General features: G+C 43.5%; 1 protein-coding gene across 4 annotated transcripts in view; it reads right to left on the reverse strand.

Annotated features, from left to right (window-relative positions):
• The window catches only part of LOC128698406 (limbic system-associated membrane protein-like), a 599,709-nt gene that overhangs the window by 39,096 nt on the left and 543,804 nt on the right, over window positions 1–16,809 (reverse strand). For all 4 annotated transcript variants that reach the window (XM_070104500.1, XM_070104502.1, XM_070104503.1 and 1 more), the window contains one exon: window positions 336–464. In XM_070104500.1, coding sequence (XP_069960601.1) covers window positions 336–464 — 129 coding nt within the window. The remainder of the gene's footprint in view (window positions 1–335; window positions 465–16,809) is intronic.

Consider the following 16,809-nt stretch of genomic DNA (forward strand, 5'->3'; position numbering starts at 1 on the left):
TGGGTGACATTTGGCTGTGCATGCAGAAAGTCCAAACACACATACAAGAGAGGAGCTTACGACGACGTTTCGGTCCGACTTGGACCATTTACAAAGTCGTGTGGCTTTGTAAATGGCCCAGGTCGGACCGAAACGTCGTCGTAAGCTCCTCTCTTGTACGAGCGGGTTATTTGTGTACTGTTCCAGTCACTGTATTGTGCCTTTTTTTTGCTATAAAGTCCATAGTTATGCAGAACACCTCATTTTGCAAACAGACGGAACTTTATAAAGTTTAATCAAACCCCTACAGTGAGTATAAGTCCTGACACTAAGAGCTTCTTGGCTTAAATACTCACAGTTAACGGTGAGTAGGATTCTCTTGCTGACGGAGGGAGGAACACCGTTGGTAGCGATACAGAGGAAGGCACCGCTGGTGTTGTGGCTCACTGACCACAACTTCAGTGATCGTCCCACCTGCTCCTCCACTGTTGGTAACACCGGGAAAACCAAGGCAAAGGAATTTTTAAATTACAATTAAATAGGTGAATCAGCAAGAACAGTATAAGAATTCATCAGTATTGATATAAAAATTGGTAAATTAATGTTAATATTAAAATGGGCAATCAACATTATTACTAATGCACAAAATGGTTCATCAGCATTAATTAAATATAAATTGGGAGGGGCTACACCATATATCAAACAGCGTCTAGGAAATGGAGGTAATCAAGTGTGACCAGAGAAAAGGGAGATCAGCTTAAACTTGAGAAGCATCACGGAGGTTCACGAGCAATGTGACGCAATCCAACTCTACATGGCACTTACAAAGTAAGAACAAAAGCTATCTATATTTTCCCCTGTCATTCCAACACTCGGGTTGAACTTTCATGAGGATACAGTCGGGTATTCCGAGGTGGGTTCAGTAGTTACGGCAGCTTCAAATATTTCCTTAAAGCTTACCTGAGCTGTTATGACTTGTGATGAGGGAATCGTCAAGCATTCCACTGTGTGGAAATAAATGGTATAAAATACCGACACAATGGAAATATAAACACATAAGCAGTATAATGTGAGCCTTTACTGACAACGTTTCGCCAACACAGTGAGCTTTATCAAGTCACAAACAGAACTACCTGGGTAAAAGGTACGTGAGTATAGGATTTAGTCAGGTGGAGAATGCTGCATGTGACAATCTTCCGAGTAGGGTGATAGAATCTAGAACCTTGGGTAGCATTAAAAAGAGATTGGGTAAACATATGAGTAGACCTTCTGCAGTGTTCCTCCATTCTTATGTTCTTAATGTGGGATAGTGATGAAGTTTCTTGGCAAGTGGTTCAGCTATGTTATAGAAGCCGTTGTTCTGGTTAAAGTTGTTGGATGTACAGATAAGTGATGATTCCAGGATTCTTCGGTATTGAGTGTTGTCTTCTCTGGAGATGAGTCTTGTGTTTCTGTGGTTTATTAAATGGTTGTGTGAATTTCGGTGTTGAACACAGGCATTCCTTGGATCGTCAGATCTGCCTGCGTACTGGTGTTCTAAAATACGTGTTTGGAGGTTTCTGGATGCTTCACAGACGTATAATTTGCGAATGAGAGTCGACTACTGGAAACGTCACGACGAACGACACCGAGAAAGGTAAGAATATTGTTGTTGTTGGGGATAGCCAGGTTAGGTACATGGATAGGGCGTTCTACTTGAAGGACAGGAATAGGAGACAGAGGGTTTGCTTTCCTTGGGCTGGGATGGAGGACATTGTTAGCCAGCTTGACAACATCATGAACGGTAATGGGATCAATCCTATTATTTGCCTCAGTGCTGGAGGCAATGATGTAGGCAAGCGTAGAAGTGAGGATTTGGTTAAAAGGTTCAGGACAGCTACAGACATAATTAGGAAGAAGGGGGGGCGCCCTGTTATATGTGGCATTTTGCCAAGAAGAGGTGTTGGTAATGAATGGTTGTCCAGAGCAATTGGTATTAATTGTTGGCTGGATAAACACTGTAAGGATAATGCAGTACCATTCATTGACAACTGGGACAACTTCTATGGCCGAAATGACATGTATGCCAGGGATGGGGTTCACTTATCCAGGGCAGGTGTGGGTATCCATTTTCAAAGTAATGTTTTTATGTTTTTTTAACTTAAAATGTTTTATTCAGATCCGCAATTGATGGTAAAACATTATGGGAACCTTCTTATTACGGCCTCCATACAGGTCATTGTTATAATAATTGTGGAATACATTGCAACAGCTCGGGAATAAATACGTAATACGTACTCGCTTTAATGTATTCCTTCAGGGGATACCTAATTAGAGCGTTCATTTGTCTCCTAATTGCCGTTCGCTTGTTGCTGTGAGAGCGAACATGATACAGAAATTTAACATCTGTTAGTTTTCGTAGAATAGGTCTGGGTTTACTTACGCATTTTAACCATTATACGAAATAAATTACAACGTATTGTTGGGCGTATAATATTATCTCAAATAAGAAAAAAAAGTCACAATACCGTGACTGGAACGATACACAAATAACCCGCACATAGAGGAGAGGAGCTTACGACGACGTTTCGGTCGTTTTCTCCTGACCGCAAAAAAATATGTATAGTTGGAAGATGTATTTGTAGCTTATATTAAGCGAGTATCGCGGAAATCAGACTCACTGGGGTAATAATATCATGCAGGACCTTCCCTTATACTCGCAGTCGTGCTGGTTTGATTTTCCAGAGGAAGCTGCATGTCTCTTGATTTTAGTAACTACATAATATACTGTGATAGGTGCATTATTTTCGATCTATATACATATAAAATAGTATATATATACACAGTACCGAATAAGTAAAACTTGCGATTTTGGCTTAAACAGCAATGCTTTTCTTGTCGCATAAGTCAAGCGAAAATTTGCGTATGTAATAATTTCGCAAAATCCATTCTGAATCAAACGAAAAAAAAAATGTATTTCATTGTGTTTATTATTAAATTATTGTAAACTTATATAAAATATATTTAGTTGGATTAGACTAAATTAAATTGTGCTTGTTATAATAAGGTTAGGTAAGTTTCCCAAGGTTCTTTTGGTACAAAATAATTAATTTTTATATTAGCATACATGAAAAAGATGTTTTTAAGTGTATAAGAGAAAATTTTAGAAAGGACTTAATTTTAAACGAGTTCTTGCTATTTGACCAGTTTTTCCTATTCGGCACGACATATATATATGGCTTTTCTTTTTGGGTCACCCTCCCTCGGTGGAATACGACCGGTTCGTTGAAAATACTTAAAGGATTACAGCACCTTTGAGTGGTGTACATGTAAAATTCAAACTTAATGGCCCTATTGCAGTCCATAAGCTTTAAACCAATAAGTATAACAAATCGATCATCGGCGGATTTGGGATTAGAAGAGGAATACACAAATAACCCGCACATATAAGAAAGCTCCATTGCGGTGCTCCCCTTTCTTAGTATATGACTGGCTCCTCCTCCTCCTTACTTCCCCATTACTACTTCCTTCCACCTCCACTACTACTACCACTACTACTACTACTACTACTACTACCACTTTCTGCCTATATGGGAGGACTTCGCCACAAACGAGGCTCTCCATGCCCAATTAGACATCCTTGCGCTGAATCTGTACTGGAAGACGCTCAGTGACAGACAGATAGACAAACTTGAGACACCACATGACTACTGGACCTCTCTCCTTGACGAAGACATTCGCAGACCCACAAACCAACAATCTTTTCTACTCCTTGTATGATCCTGCTCCTAACCCTATTTACTTATAACCTTGGATTCTCTGACAGGTACCTTCTATGACAGGTACCATTCTCTGACCCACGTTCGCCTTAGCTTTTGGGTTAAGACATGGCTCAGTTCTACACTCCTCTCTAGCGCTAATCTTCGCTTGTCCCGTCTTCCCCGCTCACCCCATCGGAGTCCCAACAGAAGAGCCTGAATTTCTCTTCTCAATATCTGTCCCACGATCGCCTTAGCTGCTGGGTTAAGCCCTGGCTCTATTTCTACGACTAAGAACACTCCTCTCCAGCGCTATTCTTCGTCTGTCCCGTCTTCCCCGCTCATCCCATTTGGGATCTTACCTGAACTTGTTCGTTCGTTCGTTCTACCTATATATACCCTACCTACTCTACTTCTCGTCATCGAGTGGAACACAGTCGAAGTCTGTTCATTGATCATCGACGATCTCGCCTCTCTCAGATTACCCCGTGTTGGGAGAGACTTCGCTTAGAGTGGTGCTTGCTGGACCTTCGTCTTTCTCTTCACCATCAGGATTGGTGCGTCGGTGGTTGCCTACCCAAGGGCAGGAAGCCTGTTGCTGCCTGAAGTCTCTACGCCTGTCGACTGCACGCCATGCAGCCAGTCTCGCCCCCACTCAGGATATACAGTGCTCCATCAAGCTAAAGTTCACCTCCTCAGTGTCCTGCACCAGGCAAGTATGTGTGCCTACTTACACGTACTTGCCTAGCTGAGTACTCTCAATTTTTAGCCAATTGTCACAGCCACAACTGTTATTTCATCTTTACATAATTAGATGATGCCTTCGTTGCCTTCCACCTCCCAACCCACTTCCACTCTCCCTCTACCGCCCGCACCTGCCTCTGCCTCTACTAAATCCAATTCCTTCTCGCTAAACCTCAAATTCTCTAATCCTGATGCCACTATCTGTCCTGAAAATTTATTATATCAGATCACTGGTGCACCTCAACAAAAAGTCTTTAAAACCAACTCAGGCTTCAAACTCCTTCTTGACATACATTCTTACGAAACGTACACCTCAACCGATACCAGACAAAAACTTATCAATGCAGGCTTCGCCATTATTTGGACTCCTGAGCACCGTGACAAAAGCACAGTCATTGCCAAACACGTAGACTACTCTCTCCTGACAGCCTATGATACAGGCAAAGAAGTCTTAATAAAAGACATCAGTACTAAGAACAAAGTCTCTGTTGACGATATTTACAGACCAGAAAACTCTACCATTCTCAAAATACGCTGTTCTACTCCTTCTGACGCCTCTACACTCTTCAATCAAGGAATCCTTGCAAGACCATCCGCATTCCTCCAAACACTCTCTTCACTCCGAACTTCCACCCAATCACACAATGTCTTAAAGGCTACAAATTCGGCCACGGCAAAAACACATGTACATCTACACAAGTCTGCTCCAGATGTTCAGCAACTGGCCACTTCTGGAATACTTGCAACCTCCCCCTTAAATGTTCTAACTGCGGCGGGTCACACACTGCAGTTGCAAATTCCTGCCCCTCTAGAAAAGGCATTTTCTCCTCCCTCAGAGCAAGCCAACCTCCCTCCCTCCCCAACCCCATCCCTGTACCTCCCTCCCCTACCAAACCGCCCTCCTCCACCCCCAATGCCTGGGCCTCCCCACGAACCTGGTCTACCTCTTCTACCCTACATACATCAAACACCAACACACAGACTACAAACACCTCTCCATCTACACTTACACCCACACTAGACTACAAAACTGTCAACTCGCCACTGCTGCCCACTCTGCGATGGTAATCTCTCAAGCTTACCAATCGGACTACTCACATGACCTTAACCTAATCTTGTCTGCTAACAATCTTCCCTCTCTAATCATCCCTCCTTCTTGCTTCTGTTCTAAACCCCCTACAATCTCCAACTCCTCCCTCTTTCCCCCCCACTTCCTACACTCACCAGCTCTCCTCCTCCCCTACCCTTTTCACTACTTCTACCCCTCCCACCAACACCCCTACTGCTGCTGCTGCGACCACCCTTCCCCCCACCTCCATACCCACCTCCTCTTCCCCATCCAAAGCTTCCACTTCCTCTGCATCTACCTTCGCCTGTAGTTACCAGCGGTCGCAATATACACAACGAGAAGCAATTATTACTACAGAAAAAGCGTCCTTCCTCCAAAATTTGCACCAGTCAACTATAGTGATAATATAGCATTTATTGTGGTGGAGACGGAAAAAAAAAATAGAAAAGCCAGATACAGCGATTGATAAACAAGGAGGTGACCGTTCGTCATTGTAGGAGCTGCCAGATATCACCGGCTCTTCAACACGCAAGTTATACTTTTGTATCAGTCAAATCACATATTACTCGGGTAGATAATTTCCAGTAGATCCTTCATGTGTTAGCTCAAATCACCGACCAGTATGTTTTAAATAAGTGACCCACTGATCAGAGCAGATCGACTGGTCCGGACCCTTGACTGGTCCGAACCCTTGACTGGTCCGAACCCGGGACTGGTTTCAAACAGTTTCGTTGGACAATAAAGCAGACTGTAAACGGATGGGGTTGTAGGCGCCCTTATAAACACAAACATTAAAAATCAGGAACGTGACGGTAAGCTGTCCAATATACAAAAAGAGTTAGAAACAGAAATACAAATAGCTAGAGCTTCATTTAAGGTTATTAATATAATATTCAAGAGGTTGCTAGTAGAATTGCAGTAAATCAACCATTCAAATCATTATGAAGCTGTGTGTAGTCTGTGGTCAGTCAAACAAACGGGCTTCCACATGGATAAATTGTCATTTTTGTGGAAATTGGTGTCACGCCCCTTGTGCAGATATCCCAGAACTAGCTACAAGCAGTATTAAAACAGAGAAGTGTTTCTGGGTATGCCCAAATGAGGAAAATCTGTGGACTAAAATCACAAGGGTATTAAAAGAGGACAACATCAAAGCTGCTTTCATAGAAAACCTGGAAGCTTTCTACAACAGATGGGAACATAAAAAGTCTGGGCTGAATGGTACTGCCCTTGATACTGGCCATGTAGTCAGAAACTGTAAGGCTGGAGATGAAGTCCTGGTAGTCAGTAAATGTGGGGCTGATAGTGCTGTCCTGGGAGACAGTAATGGTGAAGCTGGAGGTGCTGTCCTGGGAGACAGAAATGGTGAAGCTGGAGATACTGTCCTGGGAGACAGTAATGGTGAAGCTGGAGATTTTGTCCAGGTAGTCGGGAATTATACGCAGGAAGGAATACATATAAATGACCTCATAGGGGACAGGAGCCATAGTAGGGAAACAAGTGTAGTCAAAGATAAGATAAAACCAATATTGCAAACTAGAAATACCGCAGGAAATAGCAAACAAGAGGACTCCAATAGCAATAGTGAGGATAAATTACCAAAAACAACTGGTGGGAGCTCCATTGTTGGTGCTAGGGAGGATAGAAGTAAGACAGGGAAACATGCACCAACAGGGAATACAGTCACAGAAACCCAAGGCAAGCGGAAACCAAGCCTGTGCACATACTATGCACTTGGTATCTGCTGGCATGGGAAATCTGGAAAAACAGATGGGACGTGCAACTATGACCACCCTAGAAAATGCCATGCCCATATGACAACAGGAAAATGCAAACTCCCTTCCTGTAAGCTTTTTCACCCTGAAATGTGTACCTCTTCAGTACAGGAAAGACTGAGCTATAACTTAAATTGCCAGGCATACCATCTAAAGGGGACAAAAAGATACAAAACATCCAGGCCATGGGAAAACCTGGGTAGCCACAGCCACTCAAGAGGGAGAGGTTTTTTAGTGCCAGGAAGGAAAAAAAACTGGCAGGAAATGGCAGAAATCGTACACCAAATCCAGTCATTCCTGGAGTGGAACCACAGTCGATGGCCTCCACTCCAAACCAACAGATACAGATACTAATGCCGGAAAAAAAATCCCCCCCCAGTACCAACAATACCACCAGTCCGATAACATTCTTCTTTGCAAATATACAGGGTCTAAAGCCAGCAACAAACAACAAAATACCTTTCATCCGTGGACTGCTTGCAGAGGCAAAGGCAATGTTCGCGGCTTTCACTGAGACCCACATAAAGGATCACTTGGACAATGAAATATGGATCCCAGGTTACAACCTATACAGATGTGACAGAGTGAACAGGCAAAAGGGGGGGGGTTGGCCTGTACATTGCAGAGTCACTTGTTTGCACAGAACTGCTTAATGCCTCAAATGACGTAGTGGAAGTTTTAGCAGTAAAGGTCGAGAACCAAAACCTAGTCATTGTGGTAGTCTACAAGCCTCCGGATGCAACATCCCAGCAATTCCAGGAACAGCTGTTAAAAATTGACCACTGTCTGGAAAATCTTCCAGCTCCTGCACCCAACATCTTGCTCCTGGGGGATTTCAACTTAAGGCACCTAAAATGGAGGAATATAGCAAATAATATTGTTGCAGAAATAACACCAGGAGGCAGCTCTGATGAAAACTCACACTCACACGAGCTTTTAAATCTCTGCACAAAATTCAATTTAAACCAGCAAATAATAGAGCCTACTAGACTGGAGAATACACTAGACCTCATATTCACTAACAATGATGATCTGATAAGAAATGTCACCATATCAAAAACAATATACTCAGATCACAACATAATTGAGGTTCAGACATGTATGCGAGGAGCCCCAGACCGACAAAATGAGACTAGTCACGAGGGAGCATTCACCAAATTCAACTTCAATAACAAAAACATAAAGTGGGACCAAGTAAACCAAGTCCTAACCGATATAAGCTGGGAAGATATACTAAGCAACACAGACCCAAACTTATGCCTAGAACAGATTAACTCGGTGGCACTCGATGTATGCACAAGGCTTATTCCTCTAAGAAAAAGGAGGAGTAGATGTAAAATAGAAAGAGACAGGCGCTCCCTTTACAGGCGACGGAAAAGAATAACAGAGCGGCTAAAAGAGGTCAATATATCTGAAATGCGCAGGGAGACACTGGTCAGAGAAATAGCAAGCATCGAACTTAAGCTAAAAGAATCCTTTAGGAGTCAGGAATCGCGGGAAGAACTAAAAGCTATAAATGAAATCGAAAGAAACCCAAAGTATTTCTTCTCCTATGCCAAATCAAAATCGAGAACAACGCCCAGTATTGGGCCCCTACTTAAACAAGATGGGTCCTACACAGATGACAGCAAGGAAATGAGTGAGCTACTCAAGTCCCAATATGACTCAGTTTTTAGCAAGCCGCTAACCAGACTGAGAGTCGAAGATCAAAATGAATTTTTTATGAGAGAGCCACAAAATTTGATTAACACAAGCCTATCCGATGTTATCCTGACGCCAAATGACTTCGAACAGGCGATAAATGACATGCCCATGCACTCTGCCCCAGGGCCAGACTCATGGAACTCTGTGTTCATCAAGAACTGCAAGAAGCCCCTATCACGAGCCTTTTCCATCCTATGGAGAGGGAGCATGGACACGGGGGTCGTCCCTCAGTTACTAAAAACAACAGACATAGCCCCACTCCACAAAGGGGGCAGTAAAGCAACAGCAAAGAACTACAGACCAATAGCACTAACATCCCATATCATAAAAATCTTTGAAAGGGTCCTAAGAAGCAAGATCACCACCCATCTAGAAACCCATCAGTTACACAACCCAGGGCAACATGGGTTTAGAACAGGTCGCTCCTGTCTGTCTCAACTACTGGATCACTACGACAAGGTCCTAAATGCACTAGAAGACAAAAAGAATGCAGATGTAATATATACAGACTTTGCAAAAGCCTTCGACAAGTGTGACCATGGCGTAATAGCGCACAAAATGCGCGCTAAAGGAATAACAGGAAAAGTCGGTCGATGGATCTATAATTTCCTCACTAACAGAACACAGAGAGTAGTCGTCAACAGAGTAAAGTCCGAGGCAGCTACGGTGAAAAGCTCTGTTCCACAAGGCACAGTACTAGCTCCCATCTTGTTCCTCATCCTCATATCCGACATAGACAAGGATGTCAGCCACAGCACCGTGTCTTCCTTTGCAGATGACACCCGAATCTGCATGACAGTGTCTTCCATTGCAGACACTGCAAGGCTCCAGGCGGACATCAACCAAATCTTTCAGTGGGCTGCAGAAAACAATATGAAGTTCAACGATGAGAAATTTCAATTACTCAGATATGGTAAACATGAGGAAATTAAATCTTCATCAGAGTACAAAACAAATTCTGGCCACAAAATAGAGCGAAACACCAACGTCAAAGACCTGGGAGAGATTATGTCGGAGGATCTCACCTTCAAGGACCATAACATTGTATCAATCGCATCTGCTAGAAAAATGACAGGATGGATAATGAGAACCTTCAAAACTAGGGAGGCCAAGCCCATGATGACACTCTTCAGGTCACTTGTTCTATCTAGGCTGGAATATTGCTGCACTCTAACAGCACCTTTCAAGGCAGGTGAAATTGCCGACCTAGAAAATGTACAGAGAACATTCACGGCGCGCATAACGGAGATAAAACACCTCAATTACTGGGAGCGCTTGAGGTTTCTAAACCTGTATTCCCTGGAACGCAGGAGGGAGAGATACATGATTATATACACCTGGAAAATCCTAGAGGGACTAGTACCGAACTTGCACACGAAAATCACTCACTACGAAAGCAAAAGACTTGGCAGACGATGCACCATCCCCCCAATGAAAAGCAGGGGTGTCACTAGCACGTTAAGAGACCATACAATAAGTGTCAGGGGCCCGAGACTGTTCAACTGCCTCCCAGCACACATAAGGGGGATTACCAACAGACCCCTGGCAGTCTTCAAGCTGGCACTGGACAAGCACCTAAAGTCAGTTCCTGATCAGCCGGGCTGTGGCTCGTACGTTGGTTTGCGTGCAGCCAGCAGCAACAGCCTGGTTGATCAGGCGCTGATCCACCAGGAGGCCTGGTCACAGACCGGGCCGCGGGGGCATTGACCCCTGAAACTCTCTCCAGGTAAACTCCAGGTAAACTCCTCCACCACATCCAAAACTTCATCCAGGTCCAACTCCACCTCCTCCAGACAAAATCCACTCAAACCTAAACCTGCCTCAACTTCTGACAGACAGACCAAAGAACATTAAAAACAGATCCATCTCTTCCTCCCCCTCCAGGAAACGGGTCCGTAACACCTACAAACACACATCCACTGACTGCATCACTATTACGGGCTTTAATCCAAACTCCTCCCCCGACATTAACTTTGCTATGACGAAACCATTAAATCATATTTACAGTGATTCAGTTCAACGTACGTTCTTACTTTACAATTAGACACCTACTGGTCGAGCTCCTTGAAGCAGAGAGACCAGATATTGTTTTGCTAAACAGTACCTGCCTCAAAGCCCCTCAATGTATCAGCCATTATGGTTATACTGCACTACAGTCCCCCTATGATCCCCACGATGGGGTTGCCATCCTTGTCAATTCCAACATAAAACACGAATTTCTCCCAATCCCTTTTATTCACCAACACTGTCTTGCAGTCAGAATACACACCCACCTTGGCCCCTTTATCTTTTTCACCACCTATGCTCGCCCAAACACTATTCTCAACATACACTACCTTTCCTTAGTCTTCAACTACACCAACACACCAACATACCTACTAGCTGACATGAATGCCAAACACACCGCCTTTCATCACGCCAGTAACAACCAACTTGGTCTCCAATTACTCAACTTCACAAACCATAAACACCTAATTCATCTCGGCCAAGACTTCAACACCTTCTACAACCACACGGGCCAAGGCAAACCTGACATCATTCTGGCAAACCGAGCCAGCTCTCTCTTTCAGCACTACATATCACCTGGCCCTATTACAGGCTCTGATCACATCCCAGTCATCTTACACATCTCCTCCAACCCTATCCTCATTCCAACCACACCTTCCTTCTCCTACAAGAACGCTGACTGGGATGCTTTCAAACAACACATAGACAATATTAACTTCACCTATGACTACAACAACAAACCCATCTCTGACATCGATACTGAACTTGATCTCATCCAGGACACCATTACACAAGCAGCCAACATCGCAATACCAAAGAAAACTCACACCACTCGTTATTCCTTCAATCCCTCAATCAGAACAAGAAGACTAATTATCTTCTACCACAACCGCTTCCTCTACAACACACTTAGATTTAATCAAGTCCGATTAGATCTCACTTACCTTAGAAACAACATTTTACACAGCCTAGACCAAGACCACAACAACCACTGGTCACAACTCATACAACAAGCAGACAAACAGCGTATTAAAAACACTAAAGCCTTCTGGAACTTTATCAAAAAAATCAGAGGCACAACTCCCACCAACAAATTCAAACACATCACCCACAACAACACACACATCTCAGACCCGCAAACCATACCCCGGCCGGGATTGAACCCGCGGTCAGAGAGTCTCAAAACTCCAGCCCGTCGCGTTAGCAGGCTACCACTAACATCTTCAAACACATCTGGGAGAACATCTTCCACCCTCACCCACCTCACCCTAACGTTATTCAGAACATAGAACACTGGAACACTGCACACACACAAGAAACAACACCAGACAGCCACATCCATCTGGACTCTCTTACCTCCTCCCATGAACTCGACACTCCTTTCACCAACACAGACATTAAAACTCTCCTCAGACACCTTCCTCCCAAGGCTCCTGGCACCTCTGGCCTGAACCATATTATACTAAAACACCTTCCTGACTCTATCATTACTGCCTACACAAACCTCCTCAATGCCTCCCTTGCCTCTGGATACTTCCCTTCCCTCTTCAAAGCTGCTACTGCTATCCTCCTTCCTAAACCCAAAAAAGACCACTCTGATCCTAGAAACTATCGCCCTATCAGCCTCCTCGAAACTTTAGGAAAACTCTTTGAAAAACTCATCAATCATCGCCTTCGCAGATACCTGGAATACAACTCTCTACTTTCTGATGGCCAGTTTGGCTTCAGAACACACAGATCCACACAGGATGCCATTAACATTATTCTCAACTACATCCACATAAACATAAAACAAAGAAACAGGACAGCCCTGGTTGCAAAAGACGTTGAAAAAGCTTTTGACACCGTCTGGCACGAAGGGCTCAAGTACAAACTCTGCACTAACTTTAACCTGCCTCTCACTACTCGTAAACTCCTCTGCAACTTCCTAGACGGCCGTACCAGGAGAATCAAATTCCAATGCTGTTACTCTGACTACTTCACACTAAATGGTGGAGTACCCTAGGTATCTGTCCTCTCCCCTACCCACTACATTTTATACACTAACGACATTCCAACACCTGTATACCACAACTCCATCACACTAGCCTATGCAGACGACATTACACAACTTATCACTCACGCCAATATAGACACACACACACACAAAACACAAAATGAGGTCGACAGGATAGCCATCTGGGAAAAAAATGGAGGATCAAAACCAATGCAGCTAAATCCAGCATTACGTATTTTAACTACAGGAAACGTGATCCTCCATTACCTGTCGAGCTCAGAACAGCTGACACCCGCACTTACATCCCCATCACACAATCTGTCACTGTCCTTGGCGTTAATCTTGACTACCTTCTTCGTTTACACGGACACATTCACTCGAGGCATGCAATAGCTAGTAAGGCCCTTGAGGGCCTCTACAAGCTGCAACATGCCTCTTAACGCACCAAACTACACCTCTACAAATCCCTAATACGTCCTCTGATAACTGCACATGTGCCTCCCTCTGCCAGTGCCATGCTTGTCTCAGCATGATTGCTGAGGGTGTCTTGACTGCAGAGACGCTTAGAGATGGGTAGCTGCATGATGCAAACATCGGCTGGATCTGGGCGCCAGGGAGGTGGTGGATGGTACCCAGCAACAGGAAGGTCACAACTCTTCTCACAGAGCAGCTGTACAGGCAGCAGCTTCCGCCCAGCAGCACAAAACGAACGAATCCAGTAGTAGTCCGTGAAGAGTGTGGGATCTTATGTCATGGTTGTCAATATCCGTCTCCTTAGTGGGGTACCTAGCTGCCTGTGCAGAATCGTGGCCACTTTGCAGGCGTTTATGTATCTTACTCTGTCAGCCAAGGAAGGAAGCCGGGCCTCAGATCTGAGACATACTGTGTTGGTCCAGATGGGGGCCCCAAGCATAGTTCTTATCGCCTGGTTTTGTACGACCTCCACCCTTTGCCTGCTCTGCGGGAAGAGATGAGCTAAAGCCGGTGCACCGTAGTCAATGAGCGAGCGTATAGCTTGTATATAGTACAAGCGAAGTACATCTTTGCTTGCCCCTGCACGGTGCCTCGTCATGGCTCTCATGGCGTTGAGTCTGAGTAGAGCACGTGACCTGACATACTCGGCCTGTTTCTGAAAGGTCAGCTTTTTATCAATGTAGATTCCCAAGTACAGGTAGGAGCCTGTCCACTCAAGTTCTATATCCTGAATACGTAATCTATTCACAGGATCTGGTCCCTTGAACATCATTGCAAGAGATTTTTCGGCCGAGATCTTGAGGCCTAGTTCCTTGCAAGATTGCGTAATTAGGTCCAAAGCTCTCTGAGCCTGTCGTTCTAAATTGCCTTTCCCATTCACTACGAGTGCAAGATCATCAGCATAGCTGAGGAGCTGTGTACCACTATGAAAGGGAAGGCTCACAAGTTCCTGCATAAGGATGTTAAACAGGGTAGGACTGAGCACACCTCCTTGTGGCGTACCGTTTTCAAGGGATTTAGAGGAAGAGTAGTGTCCCTGAAAGCTGACACAGGCCTGCCTGCCCCTAAGGTAGGACTCTATCCAGGCCAGGAGGCGTCCTTTGATTCCCTTAAGAGCATAACATAAGAAAGGAGAAACACTGCAGGAGGCCTGTTGGCCCATACTAGGCAGGTCCTTTGCAATTCATCCCACTAACAAAACATTTGCCCAACCCAATTTTCAATGCCACCCAAGAAATAAGCTCTGATGTGAAAGTCCCACTCAAATCCAACTGCTCCCACTCATGTACTTATCCAACCTAAATTTGAAACTACCCAAAGTCCCAGCCTCAATAACCCAGCTAGGTAGACTGTTCCACTCATCAACTACCCTATTTCCAAACCAATACTTTCCTGTGTCCTTTCTAAATCTAAACTTATCTAATTTAAATCCATTACTGCGGGTTCTCTCTTGGAGAGATATCCTCAAGACCTTGTTAATATCCCCTTTATTAATACCTATCTTCCACTTATACACTTCGATCAGGTCTCCCCTCATTCTTCGTCTAACAAGTGAATGTAACTTAAGAGTCTTCAATCTTTCTTCATAAGGAAGATTTCTAATGCTATGTATTAATTTAGTCATCCTACGCTGAATGTTTTCTAACGAATTTATGTCCATTCTGTAATATGGAGACCAGAAATGAGCTGCATAATATAGGTGAGGCCTTACTAATGATGTATAAAGCTGCAGTATGACCTCTGGACTTCTGTTGCTTACACTTCTTGATATAAATCCCAGTAATTTATTTGCCTTATTACGTACGCTTAGGCATTGCTGTCTTGGTTTAAGGTTGCTGCTCACCATAACCCCCAAGTCCTTTTCGCAATCTGTATGGCTAAGTTCTACATCATTTAACTTATAAGTACTAGGGTTATGGGCACTCCCAAGCTTCAGAACCCTGCATTTATCTACATTGAACTGCATCTGCCACTTTTCTGACCAAGAATAGAGCTTGTTTAAATCCTCCTGAAGTTCCATAACATCTACGTTTGAATCAATTATCCTACCTATCTTTGTGTCATCGGCGAATTTGCTCATATCACTAGTAATTCCCTCATCAAGATCACTGATATATATTATAAACAACAATGGGCCCAAGACTGATCCCTGTGAAACGCCACTTGTTACAGATCCCCACTCGGATTTAACCCCATTTATGGACACTGTTTCCTGTCAGTGAGCCATGACTCGATCCACGAGAGCACTTTTCCCCCAATGCCATGAGCTGCCACTTTCTTTAACAGTCTATGGTGCGGAACTCTATCAAAAGCCTTACTAAAATCTAAGTAAATAATATCAAATTCTTTATCGTGGTCAACAGCCTCAAAAGCTTTACTGAAGAAAGTTAATAAATTAGTTAGACAAGACCGGCCTCTTGTGAATCCATGCTGAGTATCATTAATCAAGCTATGCTTATCGAGATGGCTTCTTATAATCTCAGCTATAATTGACTCTAGTAATTTGCCTACAATTGAGGTCAGGCTTATTGGGCGGTAATTTGACGGTAACGACTTGTCCCCTGTTTTAAAAATAGGAATTACATTAGCCATCTTCCACATATCAGACACTACACCTGTTTGAAGAGATAAATTAAAAATATTAGTTAATGGTTCACAGAGTTCCATTTTGCATTCCTTAAGAACCCTTGAAAAAACCTCATCAGGACCCGGCGACTTATTTTGCTTCAGTCTGTCTATCTGCTTCACTACCATTTCACTAGTGACTGTGATGTTACATAATTTATCTTCTTCTAGCACACTATAAAAATTAATTACTGGAATATTGTTAGTGTCTTCCTGTGTAAAAAACTGAAAGAAAATAATTATTTAAAATCGAGCACATTTCATTCTCTTTGTCAGTAAGGTGCCCATAGTTATTTTTAAGGGGACCTATCTTATCTCTAACTTTTGTTCTATAGACCTGGAAAAAACTTTTAGCTTTTCTTATCCCCTTTTTAATGTCCCTCTTAATGTCAATATACTGATTCATAAGATGACCCTCACCTCTTTTGATACGCCTATAAATTCCTTTCTTATGCCCTAGTAGATATTTGAGCCTATTATTCATCCATTTTGGGTCATTTCTATTTGATCTAATTTCTTTATATGGGATAAACGTTCTTTGAGCAGCATGTATAGTGTTCAGAAAACTGTCGTATTGATAGCTCTCTTCGTTACCCCAGTCAACAGATGATAAGTGTTCTCTAAGCCCATCGTAATCTGCTAAGCGAAAATCTGGGACTGTTACTGAGTTATCGCTACTATCGTACTTCCATTCAATGC

Source organism: Cherax quadricarinatus, chromosome 92 (assembly GCF_038502225.1).
Source record: "Cherax quadricarinatus isolate ZL_2023a chromosome 92, ASM3850222v1, whole genome shotgun sequence".
NCBI classification, from domain to species: Eukaryota; Metazoa; Arthropoda; class Malacostraca; order Decapoda; family Parastacidae; genus Cherax; species Cherax quadricarinatus.